This window comes from Mus caroli, unplaced genomic scaffold, assembly GCF_978045245.1.
Source record: "Mus caroli unplaced genomic scaffold, Mus_caroli_1 scaffold_2, whole genome shotgun sequence".
Classification (NCBI taxonomy): Eukaryota; Metazoa; Chordata; class Mammalia; order Rodentia; family Muridae; genus Mus; species Mus caroli.
The window spans coordinates 177,371,286-177,388,598 of NW_028227257.1; the positions used below are offsets into that span (position 1 = coordinate 177,371,286).

At 43.6% G+C, this 17,313-nt stretch overlaps 1 protein-coding gene across 3 annotated transcripts in view; it reads right to left on the minus strand.

Annotated features, from left to right (window-relative positions):
* Window positions 1-17,313, minus strand: part of Bend7 (BEN domain containing 7) — an 86,176-nt gene that overhangs the window by 49,295 nt on the left and 19,568 nt on the right. For 2 of the 3 annotated variants that reach the window (XM_021152280.3, XM_021152272.3), the window contains exons 3-5: window positions 10,145-10,447; window positions 5,900-6,022; window positions 2,576-2,847 (exon numbers count right to left, since the gene is read on the minus strand). In XM_021152280.3, the coding sequence (XP_021007939.1) occupies window positions 2,576-2,847; window positions 5,900-6,022; window positions 10,145-10,447 (698 nt within the window). Of the gene's footprint in view, window positions 1-2,575; window positions 2,848-5,899; window positions 6,023-10,144; window positions 10,448-13,933; window positions 14,100-17,313 lie in introns of all 3 variants that reach the window. The other variant, XM_029474175.2, reaches the window with a different exon arrangement.

Below are 17,313 nucleotides of genomic sequence, written 5' to 3' on the forward strand. Positions count from 1 at the left end.
TGTTGCTACTTCATAACTATGATTTTGCTACTATTGTAAATCCTAACGTGAATATCTGATATGCAGGAGCTCTGATATGCGACTCCTGTGAAAGGCACAGCTGACTCCCAAAGGGGTCTCGACCCACAAGTTGAGAACCATTGATCTAGCTTCTTCCTCTTCATCTGTCTGTCATTCATAACGGACTCCAGGCACCACCCTCACACAGGCAGATTTGTTCCTCTGCGTGAACCCTACACCAGCGGCTCCTCTGTGCCCCCAGACGAAGATGGACTGTACCTCACGTGCAGCATCAGGTTTTCTCTCCTGGAAGCATCCTGCTTTTCCCCAAAGCCACTCAGCTATTTGAGAAACAACGGACAAACTGCCCAACACTACCACTGAAGGCCTCTGAAAACTGCAGACTTTTCAGAGGCTATTTTCTTTCTTTCTTTCTTTCTTTCTTTCTTTCTTTCTTTCTTTCTTTCTTTCTTTCTTTCTTTCTTTCTTTCTTTCTTTCTTTTTTTGGAAACAGGGTTTCTCTGTGTAGCCCTAGCTGTCCTGGAACTCACTTTGTAGACCGGGCTGGCCTCGAACTCAGAAATCTGCCTGCCTCTGCCTCCCGAGTGCTGGGATTAAAGGCGTGCGCCACCACGCCCGACTCAGAGGCCATTTTCTAATGCAAAACTCCTATCTCCCTGTGTTTTCTCCAACTTGTTTTATAGGAAAATTGCTATAAAAATTAGAAGAATTATTCCCTATAGACTTCCATTAAACATTTTATAGGCTCATAGCTAAGAAATACTAGAAGATTAGAAAGGGACCTAAGTTGGAGGTCCCTTGAGCAGAGAGAGTCCATTTTTCTGGAGTCAAGCCCACTCCTCGTCCCAGGAACTGCTCCGGCCAGCCTGATAGACACCTATGAGCATAGCCCATGGAAAGCATTTTTGCAGCTCGTCCTGGGACTCATTGTTAAGTTCTCTGTGTGAGGTTCTCAGCTCACTCATGTACTGAAGAGGTAAATTAAATGGTGGTGTAATGGGTACTGTAAAGATGACATGCCCACAGCTTTCCCATCCTTTCTTTACAATCATGCTATCGTTTAATGATCATTTTTGGTAAGAAGTACCAGAGCCAGCCATGAATAAAATGTAAACTGTTTGTATGTATTACATAAATAAATACTGATGTTGGTAAAACTAATAAAAATTCTATTCTATTTTGCAAATATACACAGGGTCTTTACCACACCTCCAATTTATTGATAAAATACACTTGAATCTTAACAATAAAAGGGGAAAATTCAGTTATTAGTGGCACTAGACACATCTACGCAGCAGATGATCTACAGTCTGTTCTAATATACCAATGCCTAGCAGAAAAGAATTTTAAGAAATTTAAGGAAAACATGACAGTTTAATTTGTAATTATTATAGAATAATTTATCTGTTTTCAAATATATGATTCACCTAGGGCTTGAACCAGGCTTTAGCTGTTGTGATAACACAATACAATCAAACAAGGGAGCTGGTCACACAACCAAACTTCACTACCAAAAGGACTTCGTAAATTAAATATTAGTTTAGAAGAGTTTAATGGCTTTAGCACACACGTACCATTAAAACAGTAAGGGTTTGGTGAAGTGCAAAGAATTTTCTAGATTGAAAACATAGTGAGATGATTCTTTTCATTAAAAGCCCAAACGTAGATAAATGCTAGCAAACTGCCTTCCTCTCACGATACTTACAGAAATCAGCAATTTGTTTCCTATTTAAAGTTCAGGAGGCAGGGAGAAACTCCAATCCTATAGGAGTCTGTGGGAGCGCTCGGCAGGAGCCTCACCCTATGCAATCTGGGAACAATTCATCACTTTTTCCTGTTTATTTTAAGAACTCTGACAACAAGTTGGGATTCACAATGTAAAGGTACCCTAGATAAAGATATTGTAAATAGAGTATGCAGCTGCAAATTCAGCACATTATGACAGAAATTCATTTATGGGCCCATGAATATAAAACAGCATGTCAGATGGATATCTCGGATGCAATCTACCGTCCCAGACTGCAACATCGTTCAGGCCGTGATATTAAAATAGCAAACCTTTGCAGAGTGTTAACCTATCATTACACGGAGTAAATGGCATGGCACCGCCGCCTAATTAGCAGTGTGGCTTGCATCTATAAAACAGAATTAGCACCGCTGCTCCTTTCTTATTTTTAGTTTGTGTTTCCACAAAGGTATGACCTTATCTGTATGCTTCTGTTCATTTATGCCTGTCTACAAAGGATTTAATTATGTTCTCTTAGTTTTCTACATTGAGGAAATTGAAAACTGCCACTTGGAAATTAAAAATCGTAGAGAAATTAGCGAGCAGATTATTTACAACACACCCCTCTCCTTTCTGAGATAAGAAGTGGGATGTCTGTGAACAAGGAAGGCTCACATTTTTCCGGTTCTTACTAGTCTCCTCCTCTTTCCCACATGCATGCCTCTCTTCTTGTTTGGGGCAGAACTAGTTAGGTGGAAAAAGTCTTAATACTACAAGGTTCCTGAAACTTCTATCAACCAGGTTGGCAGCCAGAACATATCAACTTACATCTGAGGATGGCGATTCCAGAACAATGCCAAATCCCAGGACGTGGTTCTCCTCAGTAGAGGTGCGCTCTGCAGCTTGGAGACCTGGTGGCCTTGTGGCCGAGACTGCTGGCTTCTTCTCAGTTTCCAAGGGACTGGGCTTTGGTTCCACAGTCGTCACAGGTTGCACAGTCTTCGGAAGCACTTTTTTCTTTTTATTTCTCTTGCGTGAGACAGCGGTTCGCTGGGAGCACATAAGGGAAATTGGGGGTTGTTGTCTGTTTTGAGTTCCAACTGTGGACAATAAACACAAATATGGTACAGGCACTTGTGTCTGAGGAAAACCTACCCTGGCCTGTCTCTGCGATATACAAGCTGACTCTGAGGCTTGGCTCCCTCAGGATCAAGAACAGGTAGATATATCTCACTCAGCACCTTAAAGTCCTAACAGCAAAGTGTTTCTCACCAGGAGAAACAGCTCTGAATGTACTGGATCATCAGACCAGTACAGCAGCCTGACTTCGATGGAAGGAAACGGTTAAGAGCTATGGCTTCATGGTCATGTGGCAGGTTTGAAGGAGAACCCCAGAACATAAATCTAAGGATAGATGCTCATGCTCTCTGGTAAGCCCATCCTAGCAAAAGCCCTAATGTCACTGGAGTTCAGCTGATCAGCCTACAAGGACAGGATGATGATGATCTGGGCAAGACTGGTTGAAAGAAACAGTTTGGAAGAATTCTGTCTAGAACAGGGCTGGGTGGGTAAGGACATGGAAAAGCCTCATCAGTCATCCTTCCTCGTCAAGTGTTCTCTGCACACTGCGTTCCCCGGTGTCAAGTCAGGCTGCCTGCTTCTCTAGACGTCACTTGTTCTGAATGAGTCGAGTGAAATAGCAAATCTACAAATAGTACAATGACCAGGTACTCATGCAGAACATGTACTTAAGGAACCTGAGATGGCAAGTTTGCCTTTCATAGGCATGCCCCAAGTAGGAGCATTTATCAACCACTGATGGACGGGACACAGGAGAATATGGGTTGCACCAACTCTCTCAACATGGCTCCCTAAATAAGAACTCTAGAAATGCCTGCCTTTTTTTCTAAACAGAAAGAAACCTATGAATACAGGCCACATGAAAATTAAGTCCTTAAATGCACATCAACATGGACTGCTTCCTCTTATTTCCTATGAGTCCAAAAAACAAGAATATTGATACTGATTCAAATATGTTTTTATCCTTGCACTAGAAGGCAGTGTCTAAGTTCAGGAAGCAACTCCCTGGATAGTGGCCTTTCTGACTATGCACGTGCTAATTAGTGACACTAGTTCTAGCTCTCAGCTACACTTTAGAATCAGTGTAGCATTTTGAAAATTACCCCAATTCTTAATAATTTGTCCTGGACTCAGTGGGTCAGAATATCGAAGGGTAGGGCCAGGGCACCAATATTGTTACAAGGTTTCTCCAGAGATTCCAACATACAGCCATATATGCATTTTGATTCTCGTCCCCAGGGCCAAATAGACTCTGGCAGCCATGATCAGGAGCAGCTAAGCTGCATCCCCCAGGCCCAAGCCCTTTCTAAGCTCACTCTTTCCGATGCTTTTGGTGTCCAGACAGAGGGCTATCAAGTCTTGCTTCTCCTGCAAGTCTTGAAAGAGCCCCATTTTCCTGCACTCAGCTCTCACTGTTTGGTCTAAGTCCTCCTGTAAAAATAAGGGTAAAGCTTTCAAAACAGAATTTAAATCCTAAATCTCATGGGCGATAACCCTTAAGTAAATCTGCCCACACAACATGATTTTTTTTTTAAAGTTTAAGAAAATTAAAGGAGAGTCATTTATTCGGTTTATCCTTTCTTTATTCCTCATAGCTCCAGAATCACTTGCCTCGCTAATCTGCAAAGGTTCAGGAGAGAAAACACGGTGACAAGGTAGCATTTACTTAATAGATTCTAAAAGGCTCCAGTCAAGGGTCTGCATGAGTGCAATCCCTAGATTGCCATTTCAGTAGTAAGGAGCTTAAATAACAAAATAAATCATATGCATATCTCCCTCTGTGAGAACACCAATAAGAATGAGGTAACCTTTCTTTCTGGGGCCTGTGCATAGGAGATCCTGCCTTTGACAATTAGCAAGAACACTGATTATTGTGGTGGGACAAGGCGAGTCAAGAGCTTGCCGACTTATTCACCAAATGCTCACTTCTGTGTTGGGATAAGACCAAGTTTAGTCCTTGGCTTGGACTTATTATTCCCATAAATGAATTCTTTTTGCTTTCTTTAAAAATGTGATTGTGAGTGACTGGTAAGTGCAAGTACTAAGCCTTTTATATCAGAACCCCATCACCGCATGTGAGGATCTTACTGGGAGGCTGGCACCGAGCGCACTTTCTGAGAGATGACTCTGAACACTACGGTGTGAAGGGTCAGCGGGCCCATCACCACAGGCCTGGGCTGCTGGCCTGCTGTGACACATGAACAGTGCCAAGCAGTTTCTGCTGTCTAGAGGGTCTTGCTATTTTTGCATATGTAACAAAATAAAAATTCCAGGTTCCTTATTCATTGTGATGATTAGATAATGAGCTACTAGACAAAGACCTCGACTTCCAAACTTCTAGCAAGTGCTGTGGGGCCCATAAAAGAACAGAGGTGCGCAGTAAGTCTGCCTTATAGGTCTCATTTATTGTTGCTATCTCTGTCACCTTTAAAACCCGACCCTGAGAGTCAGACATTAATACTCAGTCACAGATAAGGATGGGAAGCTTAGGAGTTATCCAGCGAGAAAGTGAGAAACTGGGGGTTCAGTTCCCAGCCACACATGCCTTACTCGGTTGTTCCCCTTATCCAACGACAAAGAGAACAAAGAGCCAAGTGAAGGAAGTGGACAGAGCAGACACGAGGTGTGTCTAACCATTTCTGTCCTAGTGCCAGCAGAAAGTCACAGGCAGAGCCCAGGGCTCACCGCTTCTCATTTGTGCTCGTCCTTGAGCATCTTCTGCAAGGAAGCCTGTATTTCCTGAAGGGCTCTTTCACATAAGATATTCCAAAATTTAATTAACTAGCATTTGTGAAGTACCAGGAGATCAGGAGATGAAGTATGGTGAGTTCATGCGTATGTGCCCAACAGCGGTATTAAGGACAATGACAAAATTTGTTTGATTTACTAAAAAATAAAATAAGACAAAAATCACAGGTTGTTGAAAGAGTCGAGAAAATGGATACTTGAAAAGGCATAGCAAGACAGACAGCAAAGTGGGAGGAGTGTGGGACAAAAGGACAATGCACACAAGCGAAGATGTCAGCTACACATCACCAGCAGAGGATGTGTATATAGGGCTGATCTTTGTACCTGCTTGAAACTGCATTAATTTCCTCATGGTCTTGAGCTCTTGGAGAATGGCCTGCAAGGTTGACTGGCAGTTACAAGTACAGCAGTTGGATCCGACTATTGAATTCACCCCTGGAAGTTCTCCTAAGCATGAAAGAGAAGAGTGATATACTCCCAAAGCATGCAAGAATTAATTACAAAGAAAAGGAAAAAAATATATCTTGAATGAATTTTGAAGTACTTACAATTATCATCAAACTGTGTCAGAAGAAAACGTACCAGTAATTTTCACAACCTAAATGTGGGGTGTCTGACTTTATCTAATTATCCAGGCTTCTGTTTGGAAGGTGCATGCTGTGTTGTGTCACAGGGTCTGTGTGAATTCGGGCACACAATGTACTGGCGAGGCAGGCCTGTCTACTGTGAGGCTCTGACAAGTCACGATAAAACACTCAGGTTACTTTCTCAAACAGCAAAAGCAAAACCAGAGTCCAGCTCTGAGTTCCTGCAGAACCGCTGCTGGTCTGCATGCTACGGGAGTTCACAGTAAAACTTAAGACACCCTAAAAAACCTAGTAGCAATGATGAGCTCTGGATACATAGAAACTTCTAGAACTCGGCTGGGGTGGGGAGAAGCAGGAGGCAGGGTGGGATTGGCTAGTGTTTTCTTGCTCCGAGGTGTCTGCAGTTGCTCTTCTTCATGAAGGACCGACCATCCCTCTTTTCTAGCTTCTTAGGAGCCCCTCACTAGTGTCCGTCTCACTGTTTAAGTTTAATGTATGTCCCTTAACAAAGCTGCTCTCTTCTGTTTCTCCCACGTATGAACAGTATTTCCCCATTGTCCGTGAACTAAAACAGACCATTTGGCAAAAAGCTTCAGCAGCTGGACCTCTCCAGCCCCAGGTTGGCTGCCACGCATCAAGGGAGTCTCAGGGGCAGCTGCTTCTTAAGTCTCTGGCAGGCAGGTGAGGTCAAGTAAAAGGTTTTGTTCCAATTTAGGTAATTTACCATCCACTAGATACAATCTAACTCCTACAATCATCATTATTTGTAGATAGCAACGCTTACCACGGTAAAACCACAGAAGAATTAAAGGTAACGTCTGGAGAAGAGTAAGCATTAAAACTCCAATGGAAGCAAAGTGACTCAGCTTTAGACTTACCAACCATTCCAAAGTAACACAGAGCAGTCAGCTGTATCCAAGCGACCTGTGAGGGACTGTGGGAGGTGGGCGGGGCATAGGCCCAAGGGAAGTCAAAGATCCCACTTTGATTTTTAACTCTCCACAATGGTAACAGGGGGCAGCTAAAAAATTTACATATGTTTAAATTTCTCTTAATGACGTCATGCACAGTCTACATAGTGTTTGTGTGCCTAAGTTCTAATAAATCTTGATTTTTAAAATAATGTGTTTTGGTAGTAAATTATAATGATAAAAATAACTGGTATTAAATTATAATGATAAAAAATAATTGATATATAGACATATTTTATGCATTGATGACATGTCTAACTTCCACATATTTTTTCCACTGTTTCTAGGCTGTGGCATCTATTTGATGGTTTGCCCAATGTTGCAAATCTCTACAAAATATAATTCCAGCATACATTACTCAAGGATCAACTGTACAGAACATTTGTGTGTCTGAGTGTGCCTGGTGTATATGTATGATCACATGAGTGTGCATGTGAGTGTGAAGGCCAAAGGTTGATGTCAAGTGTGTGTCTTCCTTGAAGGAGAGGATCTCTCAGCTAGCTCACTTGGAGCCTACTGACCTGGTTAGACCAACTGGCCACAGCGTCTGTTCTGACTTCAAACCGCTAGTGCAGGGGTTGCAAAAGCTGCACCTGGATTTGAACTCAGGCTTCCATGCTATGTGACAGACACTGTGACTACTGAACTCTCTTTTCAGCCCTTGCATAGTATATCTGTACTGAAATGATGCAAGCAATAATCAGAAAAGATCTATTTTTTAACAGTGATTTGGAGGAATTTTTTGTAACTTTTAATATTAGTACCCATTTCTAAGATAAATCCATCACTCTTGTATATTGGTGAGTAGAACATGTTACCCCCAAATTATTGATGTGGGAGGACTACACTTACTATATACTCATATATGTGTGTGAGTATGTGTGTGTATGTGTGTGTATGTATGTGTGTATGTGTGTGAGTATGTGTGTGTATGTGTGTGTGTGTGTATGTGTGTGTGTATGTGTGTGTGTATGTGTGTGTGTATGTATGTGTGTGTGTATGTATGTGTGTGTATGTGTGTGTGCGTGTGTGTATGTGTGTGTGTGTGTGTATGTGTATGTGTGTGTACACATACTATATACTCTTTTCTCTTAGTGGAGTGAAGAGGGCTTTGCAGAGCAACCCTAGGTACTAATCTAAGCACTGTCTTTATGATTTTTTAGAGGACAAAACTAGCCCTTCTCAGCTCATTATAAATCATTTTCCAATTTTAAGGAGAACAGACTTTTTACTTTTATGGAGGAGCCTTTAAAGAGCAACGTCCCTCTAACCTGGAAGCCTGCCAGCATGTGGACTTGATGCTTGCCTATGTAATACTGGGAGGGAGAGAAGCTGCCATACATCGATCACTAGGGTCCCTTACTGTCTCAACAGTGTCTCACAATGGCTCCTCAGGCCCCTGAACTGGTTACTGTGAATTGTGTGTAAGAAAAAAAAATCAAAACATATTCTTTTTACCAAAGGATCTCATAAAATGAAAATGCCAGGAAGGAAAGTCTTAACTTTTCAAGGAATCTGAAATACCTTATTTTCCCCTTACTCTTTATGGGAACTACAGATCTGCATATCCATGTGTAATTTATAAACCAAACAACATACAGTGTTACTGGATGGAAAATTAATATTATCAAGGAAAGCATCAATTCTTTCCCCTAAGCTTTGAGAAAAAAAATTGGTACCCCTCCTCCCAACTTAACAGTCGGCCATTTTACCTTAACAGTCAGCCATTTTAACTTTAATAGTCAGCCATTGTAAACAGATTTTGCTGTAAACCAGTGGCTCTCAGCCTTCCATTACTCTGACAGCTTTAACACAGTTGCTTGTGTTGTGGTGACCCACGCCCACCCATAACATTATTTTCATTGCTAGTTCATAACTATAATTTTGTCACTATTATGAATTGTATCATAGATATGTGTATTTTATGATGGTCTCGGGAGAGCCCTGGGGAAGGGTCAGTTGACTCCCAAGGGGTCGTGCCCCACAGGTTGAGACCTGCTGCTTTAAAGGTGACCATTTCAGCTTGAGTTTCCGCAATTCAGCATTGGAACAGGAGGAAAGAAAGAGCTGTGTAAAAGGTGAGGCTGTTTTGGGATAGCATTTGAAATGTAAATAAAGAAAATATCTAATAAAAAAAGAAATTAAAAAAAAAAAAAGATGGGAAAAAAAAAGGTGAGGCTGTGCAGCATCACTGACTGGGCCTCTCTGATGAGGAAGTGAAGTGAGGGGCAAGCAAGAGCTGCATCAATAACACAGCACACAGCCAGGCAGCTTCTACCAGCGCTAAAGGGAACTGCTTCTGCAGTGATGTCCAGTCTGCGGTGACAGCATCCTCTATGCACTAGCGCATGATAATTCTGATTCTACAGACCCCTGACCTTCCTCACTCTTAAGACTTTCTCTTTTCATCCTCCCCTGCTGCCTTTTTAAAATAACACAGTGCAGGAGCTGGTGCTGAGTAGCAAAGCAGTGTCCCAGCATGTGTAAGACCCTGTGTTCTATCCGCAGGCCCACACAAGCAGTGTCCCAGCATGTGTAAGACCCCATGTCTATCTGCAGGCCCACACAAGCAGTGTCCCAGCATGTGTAAGACCCTGTGTTCTATCCGCAGGCCCACACAAGCAGTGTCCTAGCATATGTAAGACCCTGTGTTCTATCCGCAGGCCCACACAAGCAGTGTCCTAGCATGTGTAAGACCCTGTGTTCTATCCGCAGGCCCACACAAGCAGTGTCCTAGCATGTGTAAGACCCTGTGTTCTATCCGCAGGCCCACACAAGCAGTGTCCTAGCATGTGTAAGACCCTGTGTTCTATCCGCAGGCCCACACAAGCAGTGTCCTAGCATGTGTAAGACTCCGTGTTCTGTTCGCAGGCCACACCAGAAAATTACAAAGAACCCAGCAAGGGTGGTGACCAGTGGAGGGTGTCATAGACTGATCTCAAAGGACAAACTCAGTATTCAGGAATAAAACAAACCCACCAGGATATTCTAAATATTTTGGACAATCGTACCATTGGAACTTGCAGAGATGTGGGGCTGACTCTGGAAGGTTCTGGAGCGTGGACCAGACTGCCCTGAGAACTGCCCGCTTTGGGTTGGTAGTTCATTCCACACCCCATGTGAATTAGGGTGGAGGTCCTGTGAGGCCTCGGTGGAAGAGTTGGACCGCTGAGGCCAGACTAAATCCACAACCTGCGGCTCTTGTTTTAATTTTTCCCCTTCTTTGCCGACACGCTGATATATCCTTCCAGTGCTGTCATTCAGCAATCTTCTCATCCCCGTAATTTGTTTTTTAATTTCCATGCTTTCGTCTCCTAATGGAAACAGGGTCAAAGTTAGCACTGTAACTTAAGAAAACCAAACACAAATAGTCCCCTCCCATAACCTGCAGAGCAGACAGCCCTTGGAAATGGGAAAAAATACTGATTCCACACTCTGAAATCATTCAGCAAGCTTAAAGGAAGGAAAACTGGCTATATGCTCTGACACATTTTATCTAAATAGTTTCCTGGCCAGGTTCTCTCTAAGAAAAAGCTCTCTTTAGTGTAGGATAATGTGATGGCTCAGCCCAGGTGGTGGCATTATTTGGAGGTGTGGCCTTGTTGGAGTGGGTGTGTCACTGTGGGGTGTGGGCTTTAAGACCCTCATCCAAGCTGCCTGGAAACCAGTATCCTGCTAGCAGCCTTCAGATGGAGATGTAGAACTCTCAGCTCCGCCTGCACCATGCCTGCCTGGATGCTGCCATGCTCCTGCCTTGATAATGGACTGAAACTCTGAATCTATACGCTAGCTCTAATTAAATGTTGTCCTAAGAGTTGCCTTGGTCATGATGTCCTATTCACAGAAGTAAAACCCTAACTAAGATGGATCAGAAACTAAATTTCAGTCTCCTCTTTGGAAGTATTTGATGAGTGAGGGTTCATAAGAAAAAAAAGTGGTGACAGAAGACCAAAGATGGGACCAGCAGGGCAGAGTCATCTGCTCAGCCACAGTCCCCATAGCTGCAGGGGATGGCAGGCAGATAAGTGGTAATTATTCTGCCCCCTCAGCTGTCAGCCTCATGGAGTAGATTCCAAAACAAGGAAGCTTCGAAGTGGAGCTCTTAAGGCAGGTATTCTCCAGGGCTGCACAGCAAGCTGGAGGTCTTCATTTCCTAGTGTCCTGGTGAGGCTGTCTCAGGGATCCCTGTTCATTTAGACACTGGCTGTATCCGCAGGAGAAGGGAAGTACAGCCTCCCCACTCTGTCTTCCTCTGGAAACCACACCCCCCAAATCTACTGCATGGTCCCTGCTGTGCCAACTCTGTACTTTGGGCAAGATTCAGCACTGTTTCTAAACGTTATGTCACTTATATTGACTTCTTCTTTTTCTTTCTTTTTCTTTTAGTATAAAATGAAGTTTTGAGGGGGACATGAAAAGTGGGTTTGGGGAAGGGAGTAGAGGCAGAGAAAGAAAGGGGATAGAGAAAGACAGAAAGAGAAAGGAGAGAAAGAAGGGAAGTGGCTGTCTGGGAACATGTAGAGGAAGAGATGATGTGGGGGGGGGGAGGAGAAAGGAAGAGACTGTTGATTCTTATCTGATGATGAAAAAATGAGTATGTTCTAAACTTCACCATCACTAACTACTTTCAATTACAGTTCAGTAACATATATTTACTGTGCAGCCGGTCTCCAGATCTGTTTCTTGTTTGTTGATTCATTTGTTTTTAAAACTTCAACTTCTTAAGATTTTTCTCCCCTCAGGGCATGTTTTAATTTTTTTTTTTAAACTAAGGCTATTCAGCTGGGCGTGGCGGTCCACGCCTTTAATCCCAGCACTCAGGGAAGCAGGTCTCGGGCGAGCTGGAGACCATCCTGGTCTACACAGCCAGTTCCAGGCCAGACAGAGCTACAAGAGACCCTGCTCCCCATGCCCCCCGCCATCCCAAACACAACAGAAGGCAGCTAAGGCATCTCTATGCTATGCTTACATTTAACAAACAGTACCAAAGATAGCTGCACAATCACACAGCTATCGCAAGCTATTACACACACCCTGTCTTCTCTTCTCTCTCGTGGTGCTGGAGGTTAAGCCCAGGGTCTGCTCCGTACTGGATGTGTGCTGCATTACCACACTACCTCCCCAGCCACGCGTCACCTTAAACTCTATAGTAACAATATCATCTTAGAGAGGAAGTGTGCTTCCCTGTAACTGAAGCATTGGAAACCTTATTTCATAGTATGTACACCTAGCCATGAAGTCATCCTAATAAATGCTTAAAATTTAAAATGTGAGGAGAAATAACAGACAGAAGAGACTATTAGAAAGAATGTAGATCACAAGTAAATATATAATGATATTTTAATGTACTTAGCATCATATGAGCCAGAATTTCCATACAAAACCTGGTAGTTTCACAGAAACCTATGTGCTGTAGTATCTAGTTAGATATTCAGTTTATTAATGTATTTTCTTACCAACTATGGTGTATGGACATTTTATAAAATATTTTGAAATAAGAAAGTTCAAAACGTGAGGGGTGGAGTCTGGGGACCAATTCATGGCAAGCATGTGCTTGGCTACTGAGCAACACCTTCGGTTTAAAGATGGTAGTAAAAATATAAATTCTGCCGTTCATGTTGAATAGAATGCAGGTGAAAACATATTTCTAAGTTTATGTTATGTTTTAACACATTAGTGAGAAGAGAAATACCTTAATTGGTAGAACTTTTTTTCCTACTTCAAACACCAGCAAAGTTATCCAGAAACAGTAAATCACTTTCCATCTTTTATGGGAATGAATGCCCAAGAATGATTTAAATATCGCAGAGTCAACAAAATTTATACCGTTCTCGCTAGTCTCCAGAGCAGGGTGTGCCTGGAAGAGTTCCGGGGAGCTCTGAAGTAGCCTCCTGGCAGGCAGTGTGAGTCTTAGCGTCAGGGACTGGCTTTCCCACAGGTCAACAGCAGGGGCTCAGCAAGAGGAGGCATCTTTCCTCTGTGTTCCCACTTGTGACCAACCCTTTTGCCAGACCGGCAATGGAGTACCAAAGGCGGGTCTCCATGGCACAGGCTAGGTGCTGCCTTTCCAGTTACCTGTAGCTCCCTGGAAAGAGCTGCCCACAGCCAGGCTAACAGGTTCTTGACCCATTGCCAGGCCACCTCCTGTGCTGACCATATATATAACAGGAAGAGAGAGGGATGCTTCCTGACCACCCCTCACCTGTGTTTGGAAGATAGGAATCTATAATAAAGTGCTACCATAGGAAAAAAAGAAAGAAAAGAAAAGGCAGGAGGATCCTGGAACACTTTAAAAGCAACAATGCTTTGTCATGGTTTACTTTCCAAGTTCTAGAGTTTGGGGTCTGTGATGATTAAGACTAAAGACACAAGTGGAGGGTTTTTGTTTGCTTTTCCATTTTTTTGGTGGTGTTGATGCCCAGAATGCTGAGCAGCCATAAGTAAAGGAAGAAAGCAGGTGGCACGTGCACAGGAAGAACCTGGCAGTAAGCAATGTCCACAAAGGTCAAAACCTCTAAGGGAAGGGCAGAGCTGAGCAGAATGAAACCCAGAAGGGGAAGGACAGGAAGAAAGCAGTGAGGCTGCCAAGGGAGCCCGCTCAAGGTGGGCTGGTGGCAGGCCGTGTTAAAGAACAGAAAAATAGAATACCACATATAATCACAGAACTCTCTTCTGAAACCAGGAGAGGGACCAGAAGAAGGAGGGTTCAAACAGGACTCACTGAGAAGTTTTTCTTAGAAGCAGAAGGTTGGGCTCCTTAATGGATAACCTAGTCTTCAGGAGGGCGCTTGGATACTCACTGTATCCAGAAAAGTGGGGAGAAGCTGTGGCCACTGCCTCTGCCGGTGCTCCTGGGATACAGGAACCCTGGGACTCCTGGACGGGCAGCACACAGAGGGAAAGCACTTTGCTTGCACATTCAGGACAGATGAGGCAGAAAGTCAGAATCTGGTGACTGCTGAGGAACTACAAAAAAGCTGAGTCAGTCTCCAGAACAGGGCAGCCAGACAGGCTGACACACACACCCAGATGCAGGGAGTAGCTGGAGGAACAGCTGGATTAGGATGATCTTCCCAAGATCTGGATTCACTCCTCAACTGCACTGACTTGCCACTGGCTACATTATTTTAGTTTCTTGAATTAAAAAGGTTTGCCTCGAAACTGTACTACAGTAACCTAAGATAACCTAAGGGCTATGCAGAAGCAGACCAGAAGGGCTCAGGCTATTCGTAGTTTCCAAGGTGCTGGTTAATAAAACACCTAACGCCTCTGAGGACAGCGACCGTGTCTTCAGATAATCCATTCGGATAGATCAGGGGCCTAATCTCTCACAGGAGACTCCGAGTGCGTCGGTTCTTTCCATTGAGACTAAGGTGCTTGCTGACCTCTAGTCTTCCTGGGTCTAGCGCATCAGGGTCTTTCTGTGCACAGGGATCTGGGAAACAATGTCTTGGGAGTGAGGTACTACTTGGAGAAATAAGATTCTATACGGAAACCTGTGAATTCCTGATGTCTTTCCAAACCCGCATGTACCTTCACTCATATTCGACTCCAAGAGACCAATCTACTTAGGAATAACAAACAAAAGAAATCATATTCTAGTTGAGCTATGACATGTGGCTGTCTTATTAGTGAAACAAGCATAATTTAATTCCTTTCAAGCCTAGAGTAACTGGAGCTCCGGAGACGGCTCAGTCAGCAAAGTGCTTGTTATGCAAGCAAGCATGAGGACCTAAGTTCAGATCCCTAGCACCCACACAAGAGCTGAGCTTTAAGCCCCTGTAACTCCAGTGCTGGAGCTGCGCTTAGAGGGAGACAGGTGGGTCCCTTGAGCCACTTACTGAGTGACCACCTATAGTAAATGACCCACTTATTATCACAATGAGCCAGTCCAGCTGAGTCACTCAGTTCCAGCTTCTGTAACAGATGGACAAAATAAGGTAGAGAGTAACTGAAGCAGACAAGGTCCACAGAACACAGCAGGCAGAGCTCTGTTTACCCTTCACTCAATGCTGGCGCTGCTACATCACCTCCCTTCACATGAAGAAGTCGCAGACGACAGCACAGCAGGTCCCCACGGAATCACTCTTAATCTAGCCAGGACATTCAGTTCGGGGGCCACAAGGAAAAGATAATATGCCATCTTCATGTGTCTTCTTCTCTTGTGAAGTCACCACGCATGTGCACTGCAGATCACCAAGTGCTAGTGCATAGTAAATGTTCCCTAGACCTTGCTTAAGAAACTGTAAGAGGGGCTGGAGAGATGGCTCAGCAGTTAAGAGCACTGTCTTCTCTTCCAGAGGTCCTGAGTTCGATTCTCAGCAACCACGTGCTGACTCACAACCATCTGTAAAGGGATCTGATGCCCTCTTCTGGCATGCAGGTGTACATGCAGATAGAGCACTCATACATTTAAAAAAATACATCTTAAAAAAAGAAACTTTAGGAACTGGCTTATAAAACAGAAGGAGGCCTAGTGAAAACAGATGCCAACACAAAGGCAGTAAACAAGCAATATTTAATAGGCCAATGTGAAAAGGTAATCAAATCCATTTCTCAACAGACATTCGCCAGGGTCTCAAAGATGCAACGATCACCAGGCACAAGCTGAAAAAACACTCCCCTCCAAATTTCCTAACATCTCTACCCAAATCTTTTTGTATTGATTTGTTGCTCCGAAAGATGATCCCAATTCTCCCAGGCCCCATAACGACTTCTCTTCTGTGTCCTCAAACCCTGGTCACCAAACTGCCTGCCTATTTGCAGAGACATTCTGAGTTTCCTCCCTGAAGTCAGAACAGGGCTCTCCCTTGAAGATGCGGCTCTTTCTGTAGCTTCTGGACCAGAGTTATTCTTTCTCTCCTCACGGGTGGGGAGTGTTAACCTGGATTTCTGTTGGCTCCTAATGCCATCACTCCTAGCCTCAGGAAGATGTCCATAGAGACATGCCACCAGCTACTATTCTTGAGTAGCAGCTTAGTGTGGCAGGAGTTTCAAATTCCAAAAGCTATGACAGTGAGGCCATCACCTCACCAGCAGCCTCACATGCTAGGCTGAGCAAGACTCCGGAGACAATGAGTTACTGTACTAGGTAACTTAAATTCACTATCTTCCAATAGAAAGATAAGAGATGAACAGATAAGTCTTTTAGAAAAACAATTTGGGAAAATGATGGAGAAAGTCATGTGTGGAGGGAAAGTCAGGTGAGTGTTGCTAAAGATTACATAGGGATGAGTTTCTGACACAATTAGGAGTGGGAACGAAGAGAAAAGAAGAAGACATTAAAGAACTTTAGTCCAAAGGGCTTGCTTATTAACTCCTGGGAGGTATGTCAAAGAAAAATCAGTGACAGATAGCATTGAGGTCTCTAGCTTATGGACCTGAATGGACAGTAGCAGCAGCCAGAGAATTATAAAAAGAAGGTTACATAAATGTAAGTATACACTGAGCTTGCTTCGTTATTTGCGATGCTGGACTTGAAGCTACAGCCTTAGCACCCACACTATCACTGAGCTATGACATAGCCCCAAGAACCTTGCTCTGATAAAGCCAGAAAATGAGTAGGCTCTTGAAACGTAGCCATGTAAAGCTGACTTCAGTCCTGGTGCTTCAGCTGGCTGTCCTCTCTGGACAACTCCAAAGATCGTAGAACACCTTTCATGGACATAGCAGATCTTCTTTTACTAATAGCACAGAGACAGGTCAAAACACGCATCAATGGCAGTATGAGTACATTGGTTTCTAACCTAGAAGGTGAGTGAGACCTACTCCTGGATTCCCAATCCCGGAGGCCATTAACAACTCCACTCCTCACTCCCCCTGTTCCAATGTGCAACCCACCACCCACTTAGCAGGGCCCAAATCACAGGAAGCTGGCTACAGTCTTACTATGCTCACTGATGGTTGGGTTTGTATTACACTGTCACGCCCAGTTTTGTTTTAAAGAGGCTGTGGAATAATAAAAAATCCAACAAGAATGATTAAAAGAAGCAAAGAGAATGTTTCACTTCAGAAAGCAGTAATTACTGAGTGACTTAATTATCTTGAACTATACCATAGGTGGAGCTCCCAGGGCTCATACAGCGGTCTGAATGCCACCGAGAAGGAAAGAGGCCGCAGATCACTGAACTGGTGACCGAGTAGGACACTGTTCTTTATCAACAGGGAAAAAAAGCAGATT